Raw genomic sequence first — 22,879 nt, forward strand, 5'->3', positions numbered from 1 at the left:
CTGCTATGAGCTGAGATCATGCCACTGCACTCCAGCCTGGGGGACACAGGGAGACCCTGTCTCAATCAATCGATCGATCAATCAATAGAAGCTGGGACCCTGGCATCAGGCACACTTGGATTCAAATCCAGCCTCACCAACTACCAACAATGAGACTTCAGAAGAGTTGGCAACTCTGTCGAACCTGGGTCTCCTTATTGCAAGGCTACAAGTGGCACCATCTCAACTACGGGGTCACCAGGGCACAATGAGAATGACAATTACTCTGCTCCCTACCTCTTTTGTAACCCCACATTCTTCCCTATTTCAAGAGGTGCCCAGGGTGCACTTAGTAATATGAGCAACAAACACCGGGCTAGAGCTTAGTGTCCACCAGCCATGGCGAGAAACACTTTGCACTCATGATCTTACCGCTCCCAACCACCCTTGAAGCAGGGGCTCTATTCTCCCATTTCACAGATGAAAAACAAAGCCATAAATAGCAATGTTTTTCACCCAAGGTCGCACAGTTAGTGATGGCAGCCAGACATGAACCTGGGCAGGCTGGGATCAAAGGTCACATTCTTTGCTACATTTCTTCTCCAACACAGTTTGAAGTCTATTTTTTTCCCCCAAAGGGAAGTAGATTTTTTTTTAACTCATTGGAATACTGTTAATGGCTTTGGAGCTATCTTAAGATAATTACATATCTTTAAAAGAGCTCCTGTTTTTAAGAAAATCAATGGAAGAAGGATCATTTAGGGCAGTGGTTTGGAGAAGGTCAAGCCTAAGGCCAGAGGCAATGATAGGACACTGAGCACTGCCCAGGTTTCAGGCTAAGTCCTTGACTTTCCTTTACTCTCTTACTCTTCACTATGTCCTTGTGAGGTCCATGGAACATTATCCCCATTTTACAGATGAAAAAGCCAAAAGTTAAGCCACTTCCTAATAAGTGGTAAAATGGGATTTGTGCAGGCCAGGGGTGGTGGCTCATGCCTGTAATCCCAGCACTTCGAGAGGCTGAGGTGGGAGGATCGCTTGAGCCCAGGAATTCAAGACCAGCCTGGGCAATATAGTGAGATCTCACCTCTACATTATTATTTTTTTTTTGAGACAGTCTTGCTCTGTCACCCAGGCTGGAGCACAGTGGTGCGATCTTGGCTCACTGCAACCTCTGCCTCCCGGGTTCGAGTGATTCTCCTGCCTCAGCCTCCCGAGTAGCTGGGACTACAGGTGTGTGCCATCACGCCTGGCTAACTTTTTGTATTTTTAGTAGAGACAGGGTTTCACCATGTTGGCCAGACTAGTCTCGAACTCTGCCTGCCTCAGCCTCCCAAAGTGCTGAGATTACAGGAGTGAGCCACCACGCCAAGCCATAAAATTTTTTTAAAAATTAGCTGGGTGTGGTGGTATATCCTGTGGTCCCAGCTACTCAGGAGGCTGAAGTGGGAGGATCAATTGAGCCCAGGAGGTCAAGACTGCGGTGAGCTGTGATTGTGCCACTGCACTCTAGCCTGGGCACCAAAGTGAGACCTTGTCTCAAGAAAAAAAAAAAAAAAAGACATGGTGGGCACGATGGCTCATGCCTGTAATCCCAGCACTTTGGGAGGCTGATGTGGACAGATGGCTTGAGCTCAGGAGTTCACGACCAGCCTGGGCAACATGGCGAAACCCCATCTCTAAAAAAAAAATTTTAAAATTGACCAAGCATGGTGGTGTGTGCTTATAGTCCCAGCTTCTTAGGAGGCTGAGGAGGGGGCATCACTTGAGCCTGGGAGGTTGAGGCTACAGTGAGCCAAAATTGCACCACTGCACTCCAGCCCGAGCAACAGAGCAAGACCCTGTCTCAAAAATAAAATAAAATAAAAGTAAAAAAAATAAAAAATAAAAAGTAAAATAAAATAAAACAGATCTATATCTAACTCTGGACCCAAAGTAAAAAAATAAGTGTTCTTAAATGCAATTCCACTCTTTCTGGTGGTGCTCCTCTCTGTCGTAAGTGTTGCCCTTCTCTGTCGTAAGTGTTGCCCTCTCTGTCGTAAGTGTTGCCCCTCTCTGTCTTAAGTGCTGCCCCTCTCTGTCGTAAGTGTTGCCCCTCTCTGTCGTAAGTGTTGCCTGAATAAGTGAGAGGTGACGTTTGAGATACTGTTGGAATCCCTACCCCCAGAACCCTGACTTTATTCAGATTTCCATCTATGCCTCACATAAACTAGGTTGGCTTCTGTCATGAACTGAATTATATCTCCCTTAAATTGTTTGTTGGAGCCCTAACCCCCAATATCACTGTACTAGGTTAAATGGAGTCTTAAGGGTGGGATCCTAATCCCACAGGACTAATGCCCTTGTAGGAAGAGACAGCAAGGATGTGTGTACACAACGGAAAAGCCATGTGAGGACACAGCAAGAAGCTGGGAGTTTCCAAGTCAAGGAGAGAGGCCTCGCCAGAAACTAACCTTGCTGGCCCCCTTGATCTTGGTCTCCTAGCCTTCAGAACCATGAGGAAATAAAGTCTGTTGTTTAAGCTCCTAGTCTGTGGTATTTTGTTATGGGAGCCCGAGCAGACTAATACAGACCCAAATCTATCATAGCAGGTCTCGTTCCCCTTGCCCATGACCCATTTCTAGCTGCTGAGACAGGATGGGAAGTCTTTGAGAGATTTGGAGAAAGGTTTCCTGTTCTTAAACAAGGACCCAAGAATCAAAGATTCCCTGGATGTTGTCAGCTCTGGACGTGACGCTTGGAATGGCTGCCCCCACCTTGCTGCTAATCAGCGTCAGCAAAGCGAAAAGATGGACTGAAGCTGCCCATCCAAGAGCCTCCACTTGTCGTGGTGGAGGACACATGGAATTATCTGTGCAGGCCAGACCAGTTAGATGTTTGTTCCTTACAGCCAAAAGCATCCTAGCTGGTGAACACAACTGACCACATCATAAATGGTTTCCCTAACCCACTCTTGGGTATTTATATTGGAAAAGTCATTCTTAAAGACCAATAGCCAAGTGGCCTTCGGAAAAGGCTAAGAAAGGAAAAGAGAGATTCTGTGTAATCACCACATTGATACTCCCTGACACACAGAAATAATCATTCAACGCCTACCTAACAAGCAACTTGAGTATACAGTTGACCCTTGAATAACATGGTTTTGAGTTGTGCGGGTCCACTTATACACGGATTTTTTTCAACCATATGCTGATTGTGAGATACAGTATTTGTGAGATGCCAAACTCAAGTATACGTGGGTTCCATAGGGCCAACTGTGAGACTGTGAGACTTGAGTATGCGTGGATTTTGATAGACGTGGAGGCTGGGCACAGTGGCTCACACCTGTAATCCCAGCACTTTGGGAGGCTGAGGCGGGTGGATCATGTGAGGTAAGGATTTAGAGACCAGCCTGGCCAAGATGATGGGACCTTGTCTCTACTAAAAATACAAAAATTAGCTGGGCGTGGTGGTGTGGCTGTAGTCCCAGCTACTTGGGAGGCTGAGGCAGGAGAATCGCTTGAACCCAGGAGGCAGAGGTTGCCGTGAGTGGAGTCGGGCCATTGTACTCCAGCATGGGCGACACAGCAAGACTCTGTCTCAAAAATTTAAAAAAAAGGTATACATGGAGATCCCAGAATCAATCCCCCAAGTATTCCAAAGGATGACTACAGTGGCCATTGTTCCAGACACTGAGGGTGAGATGGGAGGAAAACAGCCAGAAACCCATGCCTTCATGAGGTTTACTCTATCTCATATACATGCACGTGCACACACACACACACACACATAAATGAGACCTCCTGGCCCACCAATTCTGGAAAGATTAACTAGGGCAAATGCCCTAGTTAAAAGGTAACAAAAGATTCTTACCATTAAGACAAGATAAATGCTAAAAAGTTCCCTCTCTCACAAAAGATGAATGCACTAAAAATGCATCCAAGAATATAACTTTAAAAAACCAAAGGCTCTGTTGTCATAAAGGAACTTAGGAATACATGTAAATGTCCAGAGAGCCAAACGTTATAGATCCCTGGGCAGGTCTGCTGGAGGTTACTGATTTTTTCCCCTCTAAGAAGTGACAGAATTGATTATCTTTGGCGAGAACACGATGAACAATAGCTCAAAGCAGACTGGGATTGAAACAAGCCCTTTGGCTGGGATCAACCACTGAAAAAGCAGCTCAGCATATTTCTTTCATTTTCACACACACCAGAACTTGAAGATTCAGAAGATTCACAAGGCAGGCATTTGCTTGGTGTGCTGGTTTGTGTTTTAGGCTTTTGTTATTGTTGCTGTTGGCCCTGCATGGCACTTATTTATGTAACATTTCATTGTTTCCCTAAAAATCGTAAAAATAAGAAATGCTTTATAGACAAAAGTTCCAACAACATCGACATGCATCAAGAAAGATGTGAGTGTCCCCCCTTCCCAACTTCCACGTCCTAGAAATCACCACTGTCAACACTTTGGTGTTTATCTAGGACTTTGATGTGCTTATTTAGAACTCTGCCTATGCCTTATGGATATATATTATTACAAAAGCCTAGTTTTGTTTTTACACAATGGGATACTCTTACAAATACTGGGCTGGAGATATTTAAATATGGCCTTTTTTAATGGAGAATCTAGATGGCCCTCTCTTCTCCATGTTATTACACAAATCTACCTCACTCTTTTAATCCATGGCTATTTAATCCACGCCATGGATATAATATCATTTTTCAAACTGCCCCTAATTGACAGATGTTTTTGTTTTCCATTTAATTTTTAAATATTTATTTTTATTTATTTATTCTTTTTTGAGACAAAGTCTTGCTCTGTCACCCAGGCTGGAGTACAGTGGTGCGATCTTGGCTCACTGCAACCTCTACCTCCTGGGTTCAAGTAATACTCCCGTCTCAGCCTCCCAAGTAGTTGGGATTACAGGTGCACACACCACCACACTCAGCTAATTTTTGTATTTTTAGTAGAAACGGGGTTTCGTCATGTTGGCCAGGCTGGTCTCGAACTCCTGACCTCAAGTGATCTGCCCACCTTGGCATCCCAAAGTGCTGGGATTACAGGCATGTGCCACCATGCCTGGCCTAATTTTTATTTTTATTTTTATTTTTATTTTTTTTATTTTTTTTTTTTTTTTTTTGAGACGGAGTCTCGCTTTGTCGCCCAGGCTGGAGTGCAGTGGCCGGATCTCAGCTCACTGCAAGCTCCGCCTCCCGGGTTTACACCATTCTCCTGTCTCAGCCTCCCGAGTAGCTGGGACTACAGGCGCCCGCCACCTCGCCCGGCTAGTTTTTTGTATCTTTAGTAGAGACAGGGTTTCACCGTGTTAGCCAGGATGGTCTCGATCTCCTGACCTCGTGATCCGCCCGTCTCGGCCTCCCAATAATTTTTATTTTTTTGTGGGTACATAGTAAGTGTATATATTTATGGGGTACATGAGATGTTTTGATACAGGCACGCAATACATAATAATCGTATCATGAAGAATGGAGCATTCGTCCCAATTGAAGGATTTTTAAAAGACTTTTTATTCTGAATTAACTACAGACTCATCAGTAATTGAAAAAAACAGTAGAGAGAAGTCCTGGGTACCCACCACCCAGCTTCTCCTATTTACATAACTATAATGCATTATTAAAGCTAGGAAATTGACACTGGTATAATACAACTAACTAGACAATTTCACCAGGTTTTACATGCATACTTTTCTGGGGAAGAAGAATATGTCTTTGTGTCTAATTCAAAGACCATTTTACCAATATATATGGAGTTTGAGAACGACAGCCATATTTAACTGTTGGATTTTTTTTTTTTTTTTTTTTTTGAGACAGAGTCTTGCTCTGTCGCCCAGCCTGGAGTGCAGTGGTGCAATCTCAGCTCACTGCAAGCTCCACCTCCTGGGTTCACACCATTCTCCTGCCTCAGCCTCCCAAGTAGCTGGGACTACAGGTGCCCGCCACAACACCCAGCTAATTTTTTTGTATTTTTAGTAGAGACGGGGTTTCACTGTGTTAGTCAGGATGGTCTCGATTTCCTGACCTCGTGATCTGCCCGTCTCGGCCTCCCAAAGCGCTGGGATTACAGGTGTGAGCCACCACGCCTGGCCAACTGTTGGATTTTTTAAGGTGATCTCCAGATTAGGTTATTTATAATTATTTACGCACTTCAAAAGTACAGGAAGAGAGAAAAGAAGTCAGGCCAAGGCTGCAATTCTATTTTAAACATCCTATGGCGCCTTATTATGGCAGCCCAAACGGACTAAGACATGCCTTGATTTTTTACCTTGGATTTCAACTTCAATTTGAAATTCTGTAGATGAGATATTCACAACTAAAGGTATTATCCCTTTCCCTCTCTCACCTGCCTGCCCTGCGTATTACCAACTGCTGCAGCTGAACTTTACCATCCCTTATTTTGAAGTCTTGGCCTCTAATGGATACACACAGCTCTACTCTGCAGGTGACTCATAGCGGCCACTATCAAAGAGCTTTTAGGCACCAAATTGTCACATGCACCTTTAACACCACCTTCCATACTGACATCAATTCTTCTGCAGTTTGAAAATGATTATTTTTTTTTTAACAAGACACTGCATGTCCCTTATTTAAGTGTGCCCAAGAATCAGAGTTTATTATTATTCAGGTGACCTAATTTTTTAATCACTTATTCTAGTGCAATAATGATTTCCTAGAGCTTACTCCCAGGAAAGCTCTATTCCCAGCTTCTGCCATCCTTTGAGATGACTGGGGCTTAAAATAAAAAGAAGACTGTCTTGTGACATGTACCTTTTGTGTTTAAATCTGATTTTGCCTTTCACTAAAATAAGAAAAAAAAAAAAATAAGCGTTCTCATTTCACCACGTCAATCCTGCTTGTATGTTTCCGTCATTCAGTGGAATACCAAGAAAACGGTCAAGTTCGTGGTACCCTTCCCAGAAGTGGGGGACAGCATGTGGTTGCTCAAACCATGCTGAGGACCATAGAGAACCAGCAGCAAAATTTCAAACAATCTTCCCTTTATAGTGGCTTGATTTAAAATCAATTTACTTAATGGTAAGACTATTCACCTGAAGTACAGGATGTCCATTTTTCTCCTCATAATTTAGAATCTCAAAACGTAAAAACGTAAGCAGTGCAAACTTGTTGAAAAGTTAGAAAACAGAGATGGGCAGCCGGGTGCAGTGGCTCGTGTCTGTGATCCCAGCACTCTGGGAAGCCGAGGGGGGAGGATCACTTGAGGCCAGGAGTTAGAGATCAGCACGAGATCAACAAGGTGAAACTGCGTCTCCACTAAAAATACAAAAAATTAGCTGGGTGTGGTGGTGCATGCTTGTAGTCCCAGCTACTCAGGAGGCTGAGGCATGAGAATCGCTTGAACCTGGGAGGCAGAGGTTGTAGCGAGCCGAGATTGCACCAGTGCACTCCAGACTGGGAGACAAAGCAAGACTCTGTCCCAAAGGAAGAAAGAAAAAAACAGACGGGCAAAGAAAAATAAGTTACGATGGCCCCAAATCTCACACTCCAGTGATATTCTGTCACTTCTCCTTCCCAACTCTCTTGCACAGATATAAAAATCATGTCTGCAAGTACCAAGACGTGGGGCGCTACACTAAGCACCATAGATACAGTGACTTCTTCGATCCTTGCAACAGACTAGAAAATAGGAATCATTAATATTGCTCCCATTTTACAGATGAAGAAAGAAGACTCAGAGTGGTTAGGAATAAGTTACCTGCTCCCTACTCTATCACAACAGCTGTAACGGAACTGAGATGCAGACCCAGGCACCCCGACTCCAGAGCCCACGCCTGAACACTAGGCCACACTGCCACTTACAACACACACAGCAACGTAACTTTCTTTTTGCACTTAGCCATATACCATGAATACCGTTACATCAGTATGCACAGATCATCAGGAGTCTCCATCATTTTAAATGGCCCCATTAACACCCCACTGAATGCACATACCATAACCAGTCCTCTCTGATGCCCGCCTCCAATTTTGCACTACTGCGAACAAACCGTGTGTGCATCTCTGTGTGTGTTTATAATGTTTATGTACCGTCTAACTTACAGGATAGATTCTTAAAAGTGGGATTGCTCAATTAAAGTCATGTCCTTTTTTAAATTTTCTGTACAGCTTTCAACATGTATTGGCAACACCTAGGAAAAGGCAGATGTCCTTCAACTTTGCTTTGCTCTACATGTCCCTGTTTTGTAGTCTCTCTTTTCTTTCCAACTATCAAATAAAGACAAGTGAAGCTTCATCTATCACAGTCTTTTTTTTTTTTTTTTGAGACAGTCTGGCTCTGTCACCCAGGCTGGAGTACAGAGATGTGATCTCAGCTCACTTCCCAGGTTCAAGCGATCATCTGCCTCAGCCTCCTGAGTAGCTGGGACTATAGGCACAAACCACCATGCACAGTTAATTTTTGTATTTTTTGTAGAGACAGGGTCTCTACAAAAGACCAGCCTGGGCAACATAGTGAAACTCCATCTCTACAAAAAAATACAAAAAATTAGCCAGGCATGGTGATATACGCCTATATATCCATGTTAGCCAGGCTGGTCTTGAACTGCTGGCCTAAAGTGAACTGCCCACTTCAGCCTCCCAAAGTGCTGGGATTACAGGCATGAGCCACTGCGCCTGGCCTATCACAGTCTTCATGACAGTTTGAATTGTTGTTCTACTAAAACTGCTTCTCAGTTTTGGAAAAGAAAAAAAATACATGTCTGCTATGATTCTGATGTCACTTCAATTCCTGACAATACTTCAACTGGCAAAAAAGAAAAAAAGGAAAGAAAAATAATCTTACAAAAGAAATTAAGCGTCTGAGCTTTATTTTCCTTCCATAAAATACCTGCTCTACAGACTTTATTGGATTATTATAAACACAAAAGGGGTACGTGAAGGTAAGTGAAGAGGCAACAAGGCTTGTTGGACCTGGAGCCCAATTCTGTGGGTTTGTATCAAGTCACCAAACCACCTTCCTTTTTTTTCTTTTTTAATGAGACAGTGTCTTGCTCTGTCACTCAGGCTGGAGTGCAGTAATACAAACACAGCTCACTGTAGCCTTACACTCTGGGGCTCAGGTGGTGCTCCCACCTCAGCCTTCCGAGTAGCTGGGATTATAGGCATATATCACCATGCCTGGCTAATTTTTTGTAGAGATGGAGTTTTGCTATGTTGCCAAGGCTGGTCTCAAACTCCTAAAATCAAGTGATCCTCCCAACCTTGGCCTTGCAAAGTGCTGGGATTACAGATGTGAGCCACTGCACCCAGCCACCAACTGCTTTCCAGTTGTGTGGCCTCACTTAGGTATATGGCCTCTCAAGCCACCACATTCTCCTCCCACAGTTGTTAAAATGAGACAGTCTCAGAAAAGCACTTAGCACAGAACCAGCCACCGTGACAAGCCCTCTATAAAGGCTGGCTAGCGCTAACGTTGCTATAGCTGGTATGAAAGGGTCGCATTAACATTAAAAGGCACAGTGTGCAGGGGCTGTTGCCATACAGGAGGTGAGCGTCACACTGAAGCCACCTGGCAGTTACCTCGGGGGCATGGTAGGAGATGCACTGGAAGATCCAGTCCATGGCAGGCGGGTACAAGGGGAGGTATGATGGGAGCTCCACTCCTTGGACCACCAGCTGGTTCTGGACCGTATCCCCATGAATCTACAGGAGACCAAACAAACACTTAGAAAAGGAGGAGAAAAATCAAACAACAAACAAAGCATACACAACTCACAGACTGTGCATACTTGTAAGCATGTGGACAGCCCTGAGAGAAATAGCCTGGTTTCTCAGTTGCTTTTTTTTTTTAAACCAAAAAAAAACACAGAAAGTTTCTCATGTCACCAAGCTGAGCTGTTTTGGGAACGAGCGCTGTGGAAAGCAGGAACCTGATAAAAATGGAGCCAGCAGATGCTAAGAAGCAAGGCTGATCGACTGGAGACGTTTCCTGTTAACACATGCATATTAACTTTCTCCGCTTACTCGGTACAATCAACACATTTTAATTGTCTACAACAGAAGCTAGTGTAATTTTCCAGGGCCTGCACATTTAAAGAGCTTTAAGGCATTCTCAACTTGGAAAACCAACTGGGTTTTGTGAATTTGCTTTCATAGAACTGTTATATCGATTAGCTATTCTGAGAGTGTTCTCTTACCTGTTTGAACGTAAGGAGGAAGTCAAAAAAGTTCTTATTTAGGGTTTCTTTGAGATGTGGGGCCACTTCCATTCCCACCTGAAGCCAGACAAACGGAAAAACTGGTTGCAAACAATAACTATAGTATGATTTTATTTTTGGAAATTAATATATATATGTGTGTGTGTGTACACACACACACACACATACACACCTATGTTTATAGATATAGAAAAAGTCCAGAAAATTCTTATTTTTTTGAGATGGAGTCTTGCTCTGTTGCCAGGCTAGAGTGTAGTGGCACGATTTCGGCTCACTGCAACCACCGACCCCCTGATTCAAGGGATTCTCCTGCCTCAGCCTCCTGAGTAGCTGGAATTACAGGCACGTGTCACCACGCCCGGCTGATTTTTGTATTTTTAGTAGAGATGGGGTTTCACCATATTGGCCATGATGGTTTTGATCTTCTGACTTCATGATCTGCCCGCCTTGGCCTCCCAAAGTACTGGGGTTACAGGTGTGAGCCACAGCGCTCGGCCTAATTTTTTTTTTTTTCCTTATCTGTTTTTTGTTTTGTTTTGAGATGGAGTCTCGCTGTGTTGCCCAGGGTGGAGTGCAGTGGCACGCTCTTGGCTCACTGCAACGTCCACCTCCCGGGTTCAAGCAATTCTCCTGCCTCAGCCTCCCAAGTAGCAGGGAGTACAGGCATGTGTCACTACACTCGGCTAATTTTTGTATTTTTAGTAGAGATGGGGTTTCACCATGTTGGCCAGGCTGGTCTCGAACTCCTGACCTCAGATGATCCGCCCGCCTCAGCCTACCAAAGTGCTGGGATTACAGGCGTGAGCCACCGCGCCCAGCCTATCTGTTTTCTTATTCAATAAACATGTACTGCTTTTGTAAGAAAGACCACAGAAGCTATTTTTAATAAAAAAGGGTGACATTTGCAGAAATCATCTTTGCTCTTCCCCAAAGGTATTGAATGTATTTCTAAACAGATGACCAAGAGAACAAATCAATACAGAACTAAAAAGGAATATACTCTCAAGATTATGTACACAATTAAAAAAGATGATAAACACACAGGTAGTTGTACTTATTAGATGAAACACAAAGATTACGGTACATGAGTCAGCTTGGATTTCAGATGTGGTGCTGCCCCTGTTACATGGTTAGTTAAAAGCTATACAAATCCATTCTTCGCAAGGCAGTGATAAGAGTAGACACAAATTTTAATACATTTTATGCAATTTTATGTAAGATGAGCATGAAGTGTAACAATGCTATAATCCCTTAGGTCCTGACTTCATTGTTACAAAACAGACTGTAACAATTCTAGCTGAAGACATTTACTAATCATAGATACGGTACAGTAATGGGGTTAGATGGAAAAGTAGAGGGATGAGCTATGGAGGGGAGTTCATAGGTTTAAAACACAACATCACAGCGTTTCTTAAACTGACTTCCTCAGAAACGCTTCATTTCCAAATTGCTACTTAATCACAAAAACAACTTCGTAGGCTGGGCTGCAGCAGCTCACACTTGCAATCCCAGCACTTTGGAAGGCACAGGTGGGCCAATCACTTGAGGTTAGGAGTTCGAGACCAGCCTGGCCAACATGGTGAAACCCTGTCTCTACTAAAAACCACAAAAATTAGCCGGGCGTGGCAGTGCACGCCTGTAGACCCAGCTACTTGGGAGGTTGAGGTAGGAGGATGGCTTGAACCCGGGAGGTGGCAGTCGCAGTGAGCAATATTGCGCCACTGCACTCCAGCCTGGGCAATAGAGCGAGACTGGATCTCCGTTTCTTCAAATGGGGATAGATCTCTTCCATTCACGTTCCATTACTCAGAGGTCATGATGGGTAACAATAATAATGTTTTTCAGATGGCATTTGAGAACCAATCAGGTGTTAAATTCCAAGAGCAGCTCTGTGATTGGGTACAGGAAGTGCTGTTTCCAAGGACAAGCACGTAGATTAAAATATGTATATATATACACTAACAAGAAACATCAGATCCAGTCCTACAGTGTTCTGATTCTCCTTCCACTTAATCATATTGTAGAAAAGACAATAATTATCTGTTAGATGACAGCAAAGACTGGCCTGGTGGCTGAGCCATGGAGATGAGCTGAAGCGGCTGTGAGTTAGGAGTTAATCATACCTTCCTCTAATAAACAGCTTCCAGCTCCCCCCACGCTCTACCCACGCAGAGGTTTTGTTTTCTGTTTTTCTCTTCTCATCGGGCCAAATGAGCAGCTTGGATATCTGCTCGGGTCTAAAACGTGTCTCCTCAGAGCAGCAAGGGTATTGCTCATGATTCCCATCTGCCGTTTCGGCCTCCCCAGCATTCATCCCCCCTGTTGCTGGTATCAGCAAATTACATTTGTCTCTGGGGAATCAAACCTTCCTCTCAGACCATGAGGTCTGTGGTGGAGCTGGATCCACCTCACCCTGAGTTCCACGCAGGGGCATGTGACCCAGGCCCAGTCAGTAAGCACCCAGACCCCAACCCATGGCCACGTGACTGGGGTGGACAAGCAACCCTAGGTAATCCACCAAGAATCAGCCCTGAGGCGCTGGCTAGATCTACTGGCGAGAAAACACACTTTCCAAAAGGTTCCTAAGGTGGTAGGATGGAAGCCAGAGGCCACTATGGGCCATCATATAAAAAAAGCAAGTCACAGAATGAACTCAGAGGACAGCAGAGCTGAGTGATGCGGGAAGAGGCTGATTCTTGACGGCACCCTCTGAGGGCCTGCATCCAGCCGTGCCTGCACTACCCCTGGTCTCTCCAGACACTGGCCAGTAAGTTCCTACTTTTGCTTAAAGTAGTATGAACTGGGTTTTTGGCACTTGCAACTGAAAGAAATCTTACTAACACACAGGCTCTTTGTTTGTTTGTTTGTTTGAGGCAGTCATGCTCTGCCAACCAGGCTGGAGTGCAGTGGCGCGATCTTGGCTCACTGCAACTTCTGCCTCCTGGGTTCAAGTGATTCTCGTGCCTCAGCCACCCGAGTAGCTGGAACTACAGGCGTGTACCACCATGCCTGGCTAATTTTTGTATTTTTTAGTAGAGACGGGTTTTTGCCATGTTGGCCAAGCTGGTCTTGAACTCCTGACCTCAAGTGATCTGCCCGCCTCAGCCTCCCGAAGTGCTGGGATTACAGGCATAAGCCACTGTGCTTGGCCTCTCTTACTCTTTTAATGTTAAAGAGACTTTTAGAAACTACCCAACCAGGGGAATCAACGCATTGCCTGGACTGACAAAAATGATTTCAGCAGATGCCAGGCACTCCACTACCAATCTTCCTGGGATGGGTCTGCTTTGTCCTCTGCATCTTCTCCTCATCGTCACTGTGTTTCAAGTTGCATCTGCCATTCAAAGGCACTTTATATGTAACAAATATGATTGTGTACCCTAGCTCATGTACCTGACTTCAAACATTAAAAGGGAACAGGCTTGCAAAAAATACATACTTCCTTTCTGATTTCTCTTTAATAACCAAATTATTTGCATAAAAGACAGCATGAGTCTAAGTCTTTATAACCGGGTCTCCGACATCAGGCCTTATTCAAGTGATGTCAACGTGTGTTAAAAACATTTGCTATGTTCTACAAGGCAAAAGGCAACAGAGCAGAAATACATAAACAAGGCTGGGCGTGGTGGCTCACACCTGTAATTCCAGCAGTTTGGGAGGTCGGGGAAGGCAGATCACCTGAAGTGGGGAGTTCAAGACCAGCCTGGCCAACATGGTGACACCCCATCTCTACTAAAAATACAAAAATTAGCTGGGCATGGTGGCAGGTGCCTGTGATCCCAGCTACTTGGGAGGCTGAGACATGAGAATCGCTTGAACCCAGGAGGCAGACGTTGCTGTGACCTGAGATTGCACCACTGCACTGCAGCCTGGGCAACAGAGTGAGACTCTGGCTCAAACAACAACAACAACAACAACAACAACAACAAAAGGCCAGGTGTGGTGGCTCATGCCTGCAATCCCAGCACTTTGAGAGGCCGGGGCGGGTGGATCATGAGGTCAAGAGATTGAGACCATCCTGGCCAACATGGTGAAACCCCGTCTCTACTAAAAATACAAAAATTAGCTGGGCGTGGTAGTGCACACCTGGAGTCCCAGCTACTTGGGAGGCTGTGGCAAAAGAATTGCTTGAACCTAGGAGGCAGAGGTTGCAGTGAGCTGAGATCACACCACTGTACTCCAGCCTGGCAACAGAGCGAGACTCCATCTCAAAAAAAAAAAGAAAAGAGAAATACGCAAACAGTATCTTTGCATCTCTCCCAGAGGATGCGGCATTGTGTTCTGTGCACAGTTGGGCCTCAGCAAACACTGACTTGGGAGGAGTATTCAAGCTTTAATATATTGGAAACACACCTGTATCTCTGGATGGAAAATCCCCCCCCACAGGTCTCAAGCAGTGGGCGATGCATACACACTTTGGCCTCTGCTACAAAGAGGGAAGAGGGTGCCCTTAAATGAAAGGCTTTTTCTTTCATTCTCAGTATCAAGAAACAGACCTATAAAAAGTGCCCTTCCTGGCCGGGCGCGGTGGCTCAAGCCTGTAATCCCAGCACTTTGGGAGGCCGAGACGGGTGGATCACGAGGTCAGGAGATCGAGACCATCCTGGCTAACATGGTGAAACCCCGTCTCTACTAAAAAATACAAAAAAACTAGCCGGGCATGGTGGCGGGTGCCTGTAGTCCCAGCTACTTGGGAGGCTGAGGCAGGAGAATGGCGTGAACCCGGGAGGCGGAGCTTGCAGTGAGCTGAGATCCGGCCATTGCACTCCAGCCTGGGCGGCAGAGCGAGACTCCGTCTCAAAAAAAAAAAAAAAAAAAAAAAAAAAAAGTGCCCTTCCTAATGGATATCTACTCCTCACTCTGAAGGCACTGACTTAGTTTTTCGTGACACTTGAGACCACAGGGCTGCCGACATTTGCTGGCTGTCACGCAGAAGCAGCAAATCACAGGCTACATGTTCTCACCTTCTGGTTTAATAAGTCGCAAACTCATGCGGGAGGCTCTAACTGCAACTTTGTCCTCAAGGAAGTCTGGGGCTTATCAGGGGCAATGATCTAAGGATGTGCAATATTGATGGGACGATGGGGAAAATTCTCATTGCTAGGGGAGTCCTGACAGAGGCAAAGACCCAGTGTGAGCTGAAGAAAACTATGGAGAGGCCATACACCAGCCAGGAGCAGTGACTCACACCTGTAATCCCAGCCCTTTGGGAGGCCAACGTGGGCAGATCACTTGAAGTCAGGAGTTTGAGACCAGCCTGGCCAACATGGTGAAACCCCGTCTCTACTAAAAATACAAAAATTAGCCAGGCGTGGTGGCAGACACCTGTAATCTCAGCTACCCAGGAGGCTGAGACAGGAGAATCACTTGAACCCAGGAGGTGGAAGCTGCAATGAGCTGAGATGGTGCCACTGCACTCCAGCCTGGGCGACACAGTGAGACTCCATCTCAAAAAACGAAAGACCACATAACCTCATAGGTTACGTTTTTCCAGACACAAAAAACTTAATGGCTTAGCTGATGCCTCACGGTGCTTTAAAGCAGGGCATGGGCAAGTAATTTCTAATCAGTCCCTCTACCTGCTTTCACAGCAGCCACCTAAGCCAGGCCACACAGACCCGGAGGCCTGCCGTCATGCGGGACACCGCTCCCTTGCCAAGCAGAAAACTAATAAAGCAATCAAAGTCAAGACAAAGGAAGAGCATGTTTCAAGTCAATGAAAAGCAACTTGTCAGCCAAAGGGCCCTGGGAGCCTCCTTCGCAGCAAGAACTGAGAAACAATTAATTTGAAAACCAGTTCATTTGTAAGAAGATGACCTTAAACATCCCCTAATTAGAGCTATGGTAAGTTGGTCTACTTTAAAATTAATTCTTAAAAGAAACCCTGCAGTTCTACTTTCTGTGGCAGAGATATGATCTAAAATTAGCCACTAATAAAGTCCTTCTCTCAATGACTTGTGGGGTGGTGGGGAAGGAGGGCCCTGTGTGAACATTCAAGGAGACAGGCGGCAGCCGTGCTGTCAAGGGTAGTGACTCGCATGACCTACCCGGCACAGGTAGGCACGGGCGTACACCGACACCAGCGGGTCTCCGATCCCTCTGATCATGCATGTTAACCGGGGCAGGCACTCTGAAATTCCCCTGCGAGAGACAAAAAGAGGCCAGCATTACACTCAACGTGAGAACTCGCTGTTCCTTTATTTTTAAAATAAAGATAAAATAAAAACTTCCTAAATTCGCGAGGGGGGTGGTGCGGGGAGGAAAAATCAAGTTTCAGTAACAAACCAAGGTCAAAGTTTCAGTTTTCTAAGGCAATGTAACAAGTCTTTCTCTTCTGATACAATTTGTTCATTGAATGATTTATTTCATTGTTATCGTTTGCTCAGTGGTGGAGGCTAACCACATTTTTTCCCCCAATCGAGGTCACATTTATTTTATTAATTTTAACAGTTTTTGTCTCCAATTATTTTCCATCGACTGGGCACCCCTTGATCTTCTCTCCACATCTATTTTTGTTTGCCACAGATTTACTATCCTGTAACTTGTTCCTTCCGTGAATCTCAGGCTGGCATCTGACATCCTCCAACTACCAACAATGTGAATTACGATTTATTTCTCCTGCAACGTATGTCTTCCCTCTGCCTAAGGCATTATCCTCCTCCAACTGGTGAGGCAAAATAACTGTTTCTTCAGTACCCATGTTATTCCCCGAACTACTCCAGGTATCCCTAGATCCAAATCCAACACATTTGAGATACATTCTAAATCCAATCGGAAGAGCTATCTGTGGAGCAGCATGAATCAGTCACTCCTGGGCTTCAAGGAATTTATTATCTAGCTATCTAACATGACTCAGCATTTCACCTGCTCTGCAGAAAGCAGATCTGGGTCCCCCGTGTCCTGTAATTACTCTCAAAACATTGTGATAAATTGAGTAGCATGGACCTAAGCCACTAAGGGCAAAGGCTTCTGCTTCTGACGTCATCATTTTCATCATGATCAACAGCAGCAGCCAACACGGAGGATGGGACCACCATGTACCAGGTGTGACTCTCACTGTTGCATGTATGACCCGAAGGACCCCCTCAGACCTCTTCTTAGGGTCATGTTCCCAGGAGAGGAAGCCTGAGGTTCTGGGGCTGTAAATAACCTGCTCAAGACCATACAGCTAGTACCAGTACAGCCAAGATTCAAATCCAGTTGAGCTGATCTTCCATGACCTCCTCAATCAACTTCTCCTGGCTTGAGTTTTCCTCTCCCTAATATGCGGATTAGGATGGTGTCTCTACTTCATTCAGTTTTCATTTGGATTCAACGAGAAAATGCACAGAGGTGCTTAACACACATTAAGTACTCAGTGAATAATGGCTACTATTACGTTGCCATTACTATCTGTGTACACACGGGAGATTTTGAACAATTTTATGGTTCTAGATTTTACCGAAGAGCCTTACGTTTTGGAGAGGAATTTGTTACATTTCAGGATGGATGCCTCCACGTAACTACAAGAACATCCCGTTAAGGAAGACGTTTTCCAGAAGGTCTACTCCCTATGGAGAAAAGACTAAACTATCCATGAATAGAAGTAGGCAGGTCTTAGGACACAGGGACCACGATGGCCCTCAACAATCCAGCGAACTAAGGTAGCTTATGGTTTCTACATATGGTTTTCAAAGTTTCATACTTATCTAAAATAAATTGTGGAAAATGTTACACATTGACTCATAGTTGCATGCTGAAATATAAACTGGGTTTTGAGCACTTCTATGCTTTATTGGGAAAGAAAGAACTTTAGAGGCCGGGCGCGGTGGCTCACGCCTGTAATCCCAGCACTTTGGGAGGCAGAGGCAGGCGGATCACGAGGTCAGGAGATTGAGACCACCCTTGCTAACATGGTGAAACCCCGTCTCTACTAAAAATACAAAAAAAATTAGCTGGGCGTGGTGGCGGGCGCCTGTAGTCCCAGCTACTCGGGAGGCTGAGGCAGGAGAATGGTGTGAACCCAGGGGGCAGAGCTTGCACAGTAAGCGGAGATTGTGCCACTGCACTCCAGCCTGGGCAACAGAGTGAGACTCCATCTCAAACAAACAAAAAAGAGAAACAACTTTAGATAACTAAGATGCAATTTATGTATAAGTCGAATTCTGTTCTTCAGTATTGGCATTTGCCCTGCCAAGCTTGACCCTGTTCTTTCAAGTTCTTGGAATCAGAGAAAATACAAATGTAAAGCATTTTAATTGAGAGAATTAAGGTGGGAATGTTCCACAAGGAAACAAATGCCTGACACATGGCATCGTGTTCAAACTAAAAGACAAAAAAACTGGAAAGAGCAAGAGTCCAAGGGTTTCTACAATGTGGCTTGCCCTGTATGTATTTTCAGGCTAGCGACCGTAACGGGACCAAATTTTCAATAAGAATGTCAGGGCATCCCATCACATGGCTTCTATTAACAGTACAACGCTTTTAGCCTATCTTGAAAATCACCAGACAAAAAAAGAAAAAAGAAAAAGGATACAATCTTGGGATGAGTTCCCTGATGGAGGCAATCTTGAAAAACCAATTTAGGCATGTTTCCTTGGCCGTGTCATTGGCATTCTCTGGAGAAAAGTGATCTGTAATATAAAAACAAGACCCATCAGCCCTCCTAAATCTCAGGATCTGTGTGAGTCCCCGGATGGGAACACATTACCGTGGAGCAGAAAAGGGGGTGACTCCGCCTGTGTCTTTCTTTCCAAATATCACTATTAGGAAGCAACTGATGATAACAATAGTTTCCACAAACACAGGCTTTCTAAGTGCCAAGTGTTGTTCACAGTGCTTTAGAGACAGCTCACCTGATCCCATAGAGCAACCCTCTGAGGTATGTACTTTTATTATCTTATTTTACAGATGCAGAGTCCAAGGCACAGAGGAATGTAGTGACTCACCCAAGGCACACAGCAAGCAAATGTAAGAGCTGGAATTCAACCCAGGCAATCGCGGCCGACATTCTTAGCCACTGCCTCTAATATAATCCAGAGGTTCTTGGTTACCTCCCAGTAACTATGACAACATTGTTGAGAATTCCAGATGCTTTAGGGAACTGCGACTGCAACATGAAATGTGATCTAAGCTTTTGCTCTACACATCACAATGGGCCAGAGGAAGGTAAAGCAAGGCCCCTGAGGTGAGAAACCAGCCAGAATGATGTTGCTGGCTCATGACTGGCTCCAAGACGAGTCACCTTGTGAAACTGCCAGTTTACTCCATTAGCTATTGTCCTCCTCTTTAATAAAAGAACTCGCATTTTCCTGCAGGGCACAGAGCCATCCTTGCAGTTAGGTGTGGTCACGTGGGTCAGTTCTGGTCCCAGGATATATAAATAGAAGGGCAACTTCTAAGAAGGATCTTTAAGGGAAGGGGCTTGCCTTCCCTCACTCCTTCTTCCTGCTCACTGACTGGAATGCAGACATGAAGCTGGAACCTCTGCAGCCATACTGACCATGAGAGCAGCAAGACAGAAGTGAGGATCGTTGGTACCAAGGGCTAGCTGGCCCATCAGCCCTGACCTTCATTACTGTTATTTTGAGTTTTCTGGAACTGGTACCCAAGCTTGATTTTGACATACATATTTCTAAACAGCAGAAATTTATTTCTCACAGTTCTGGACTTGACATACATCATAAGCAATGGAAGAGAATATGGAGAAATGAAAGAAAAAACACAAAACTTAACACCATGAAGGCCACTGTTAAACTCTCACATGGAAATGATTTCTTCTAAATTATTTTGGCAAAGATTAGAGCTTCATCCCACCACTGGATGTTTTACACTTTTAGGATTAATTCAAAAAGGGAGAAGCTGGCCAGGCACTGTGGCTCACACCTGTAGTCCTAGCTACTTGGAAGGTTGAGGTGGGAGGATCAATAGAGCCCAGCAGTTTGAGGCTGCAGTGAGCTACGTTCGAGCCACTGCACTCCAGCCTGGGCAGAGCGAGACAGAGTAAGATAGAGCAAGACCTTGTCTCTAAAAAATGAATCAATAAATTAAAAGGGAGAAGTTAATTACTTTAATATAGCAAACGATTCTTAGCTTGTTGGCTCTCATCCTGTTTTGCAATGAGTCATTTTCATCCCTGATTCTGTCACTTGGTGGTATATGAAGGTGATCAAAATTCCTATAGAATCAGCAAAAAAAAGATAAATCTCTAGGTACTTCTCTAGCAGAGAAGAGTCACTAATCACAACTGCAGATATTTTGAAATTGCAATATCCTCAGTCTATTTTTGGATGGCTGGCACGCTTCATTCACTTGAGAACTATTTGCTTACCATTTTCAAAAGGATGGGAAATGACCATTTTCCCCTTTTTGGCCTAGATCTCTACACATGAAGTAACTTTTTTTTTCTACTTTCAAGAGATCCAGACAGGAAAAGATAGCAGTTATTCTTACATTCATTTGTCAATCTTCTCTTTGGGGACCGGGAGGAGCAGTGTTAATTTCCCTTCATATGACTGAATCTTGTGGCTTAAAATCCAAAAGCAAAAATAGGTCTCTGAGGTCATCTATAAAATCTCTCACTCTCTAGTTGAAGGAACTGAGATTCAGCAAAGGCTAAAACAAACTGGTTCAGGTTGCCTGGAAGAGTTGGAAATCAGGCTAAAGGCAGGCTGCCCTGCATACACACATTGACTGCAAGCTAGACGACAATCTGTATACACCAATACAGAATTCTTTAGGCTTTCCTTCCAGCTCAAGGAATAATTTAGGAAAAGGATTCTGTTATGCAGGACTTTAAGATCTTACAGTAAACTAAGTACTATATTCCTTTACTTCATGTGCTCAACACAAATGCCTTAAGGGCCAACTAAAGGTGGTGTTCTAGGCTTTGGGGAGATAACAGTGCACAAGGTAGATCCTATCTTCATGAAACTTACATTCCAGTGGGGGGAGACAAATGACAAACAGGAAAGAGAATAAGCAGGCAAACAAATAAGATAATATCTAACAGCACTATTAAAGATACTAAACTAGGTATTGGAATAAAGAGTGACTTGAGTGAGATTTAGGGGAAGGGGCTCATTAGATGCAGTGGTCAGAGAAGGCTCCCACAGAGGCGGTATCTGAGCTGAGCCCTGAATTATGAGAGGGAGCCAGCCATGCTTAGATGTGGAAGAAATACATTCCAGGGAGAGAAAACAGCAAATGCAAGGCACTGAGGTAGGTATAACCTCACTATGGTCAAAGAACAAAAAGCAAGCCAATTTGCTGAGCAGAAAGAGGTGCAGCCAGCATCACAAGCCAGTTCACACAGGGCTAAAGCCTTGGTGAGGAGTTTGAGAGTTTTTCTAAACATAATGGAAACCCCCTGAAGGGTTCTGAGCACAGGAATGGCATGACACGACACGGTTTATACTTTAGCACATGGGCTGCTACATGGGGACTCCTTCAAAATCCGGAAATCAATTCAGAAGACACTTCAATATAACAAAGAACAGAGATTCTCTTTCTAGCTCCCACTTATTTTTCTTTTATGGTGCTGCTTTTTTTCAAACCTGAACTTCTGTGGATATTTTAAGAGGAGGCAGGAGACCAATGAGTCTAGTTCTTTCATTTATTTGCCAAGTCTCTACCCAGAGGTCTCTTTACGTAACAGTGTTATAGGGATTGGCACCATCTTAGCTGGCATGTGCTGGAAAGGCCAGGTCAGTTAAGGCCACTGCTTATCCCAATGTGGCCCACATCAGCCACAGGGGAAAACTGAAGATGGGAGTGCTGAGAAGATGATGATGGGAACCATAATACAATAAACCCAAATTATTTCTCCCAAGCTGGAAAGAAAATGATTTGACTTCTCAGAGTCAGTGGCCTCTCTATGTATATGCTGGATTAAGAACTGTTGGGAAAAAAATGACCACATCTAGTAGTGTGTACTTTTCCTGAACCCAAAAGACACTGTATCTTTCTCAACCCCGAAGAGCTATACCTTAGTTAAAACTCCCGAAGGCAAAGGGATCAAGTAGGAAATTCACCCAACAGAACTTGATTTAAATGGAAAGAATGAGTACAAATGCCACCAAACTTCTCTTCACACATAATCTCTTTGGGCAGAATTCTGCACAGGAGATTTCTAAAGCTTTCATGATAATTATACTTAAGAGTCATTCCTCAGATCACCAACAACTTCGAAAAACAGAATCTACTGTTCTTTTCAGGTTCTTGGAACTGGAGCGAACACAAGCAGATGAAGATTTTAGCTAAAAGGAAAACAAACAATGATATCATTTAAAGAAAAAAAAACAAATGATTTGCTTTGCTCAAGGTCAAAAATAGCTATTTGGAGAGGGAAGAATTTTAGTGATGAAAGTGCTATAATTAACATATCTAAACAAGGACTCATCTGTTGTTTTGAACTTTTAAGTTTAGGCAGGGAGTTAGTTATTAGTAATTTTTCCTTAATTGGCCCTAAAATGTTGTTTGTATAGTCACTGAAGACTGGGAGAAAGGAAGATTACTGCAGTAGAGGCAAACTCAAATGTCCCTGGGGGCCAGGAAGGTAAATACGAAAATTTTTAAGAGGTTGGGTATACAACAATAGGAAGAACTAGAGCCTGTATCAAAAATCTTTTTTTTTTAAACGCTGTTATTGCCAAAAAAAAAAAATCTATTTTGATTCATTCCCACCTGTTGGCTCAAGTTTGCTGCCAATGGTATATAGCATGCTATGTGCTGGCAAGTGTGAATTAA

At 44.2% G+C, this 22,879-nt stretch overlaps 1 protein-coding gene across 4 annotated transcripts in view; it reads right to left on the reverse strand.

Annotated features, from left to right (window-relative positions):
• Positions 1–22,879, reverse strand: part of VPS35L (VPS35 endosomal protein sorting factor like) — a 147,605-nt gene that overhangs the window by 77,400 nt on the left and 47,326 nt on the right. For 2 of the 4 annotated variants that reach the window (XM_021931798.2, XM_021931797.2), the window contains exons 10-14: positions 18,669–18,765; positions 17,608–17,655; positions 16,201–16,294; positions 10,133–10,210; positions 9,516–9,638 (exon numbers count right to left, since the gene is read on the reverse strand). In XM_021931798.2, coding sequence (XP_021787490.1) covers positions 9,516–9,638; positions 10,133–10,210; positions 16,201–16,294; positions 17,608–17,655; positions 18,669–18,765 — 440 coding nt within the window. Of the gene's footprint in view, positions 1–9,515; positions 9,639–10,132; positions 10,211–14,502; positions 14,580–16,200; positions 16,295–17,607; positions 17,656–18,668; positions 18,766–22,879 lie in introns of those variants that run through there. The other 2 variants (XM_031658415.1, XM_021931799.2) reach the window with 2 other exon arrangements.

This window comes from Papio anubis, chromosome 18 (assembly GCF_008728515.1).
Source record: "Papio anubis isolate 15944 chromosome 18, Panubis1.0, whole genome shotgun sequence".
Classification (NCBI taxonomy): domain Eukaryota; kingdom Metazoa; phylum Chordata; class Mammalia; order Primates; family Cercopithecidae; genus Papio; species Papio anubis.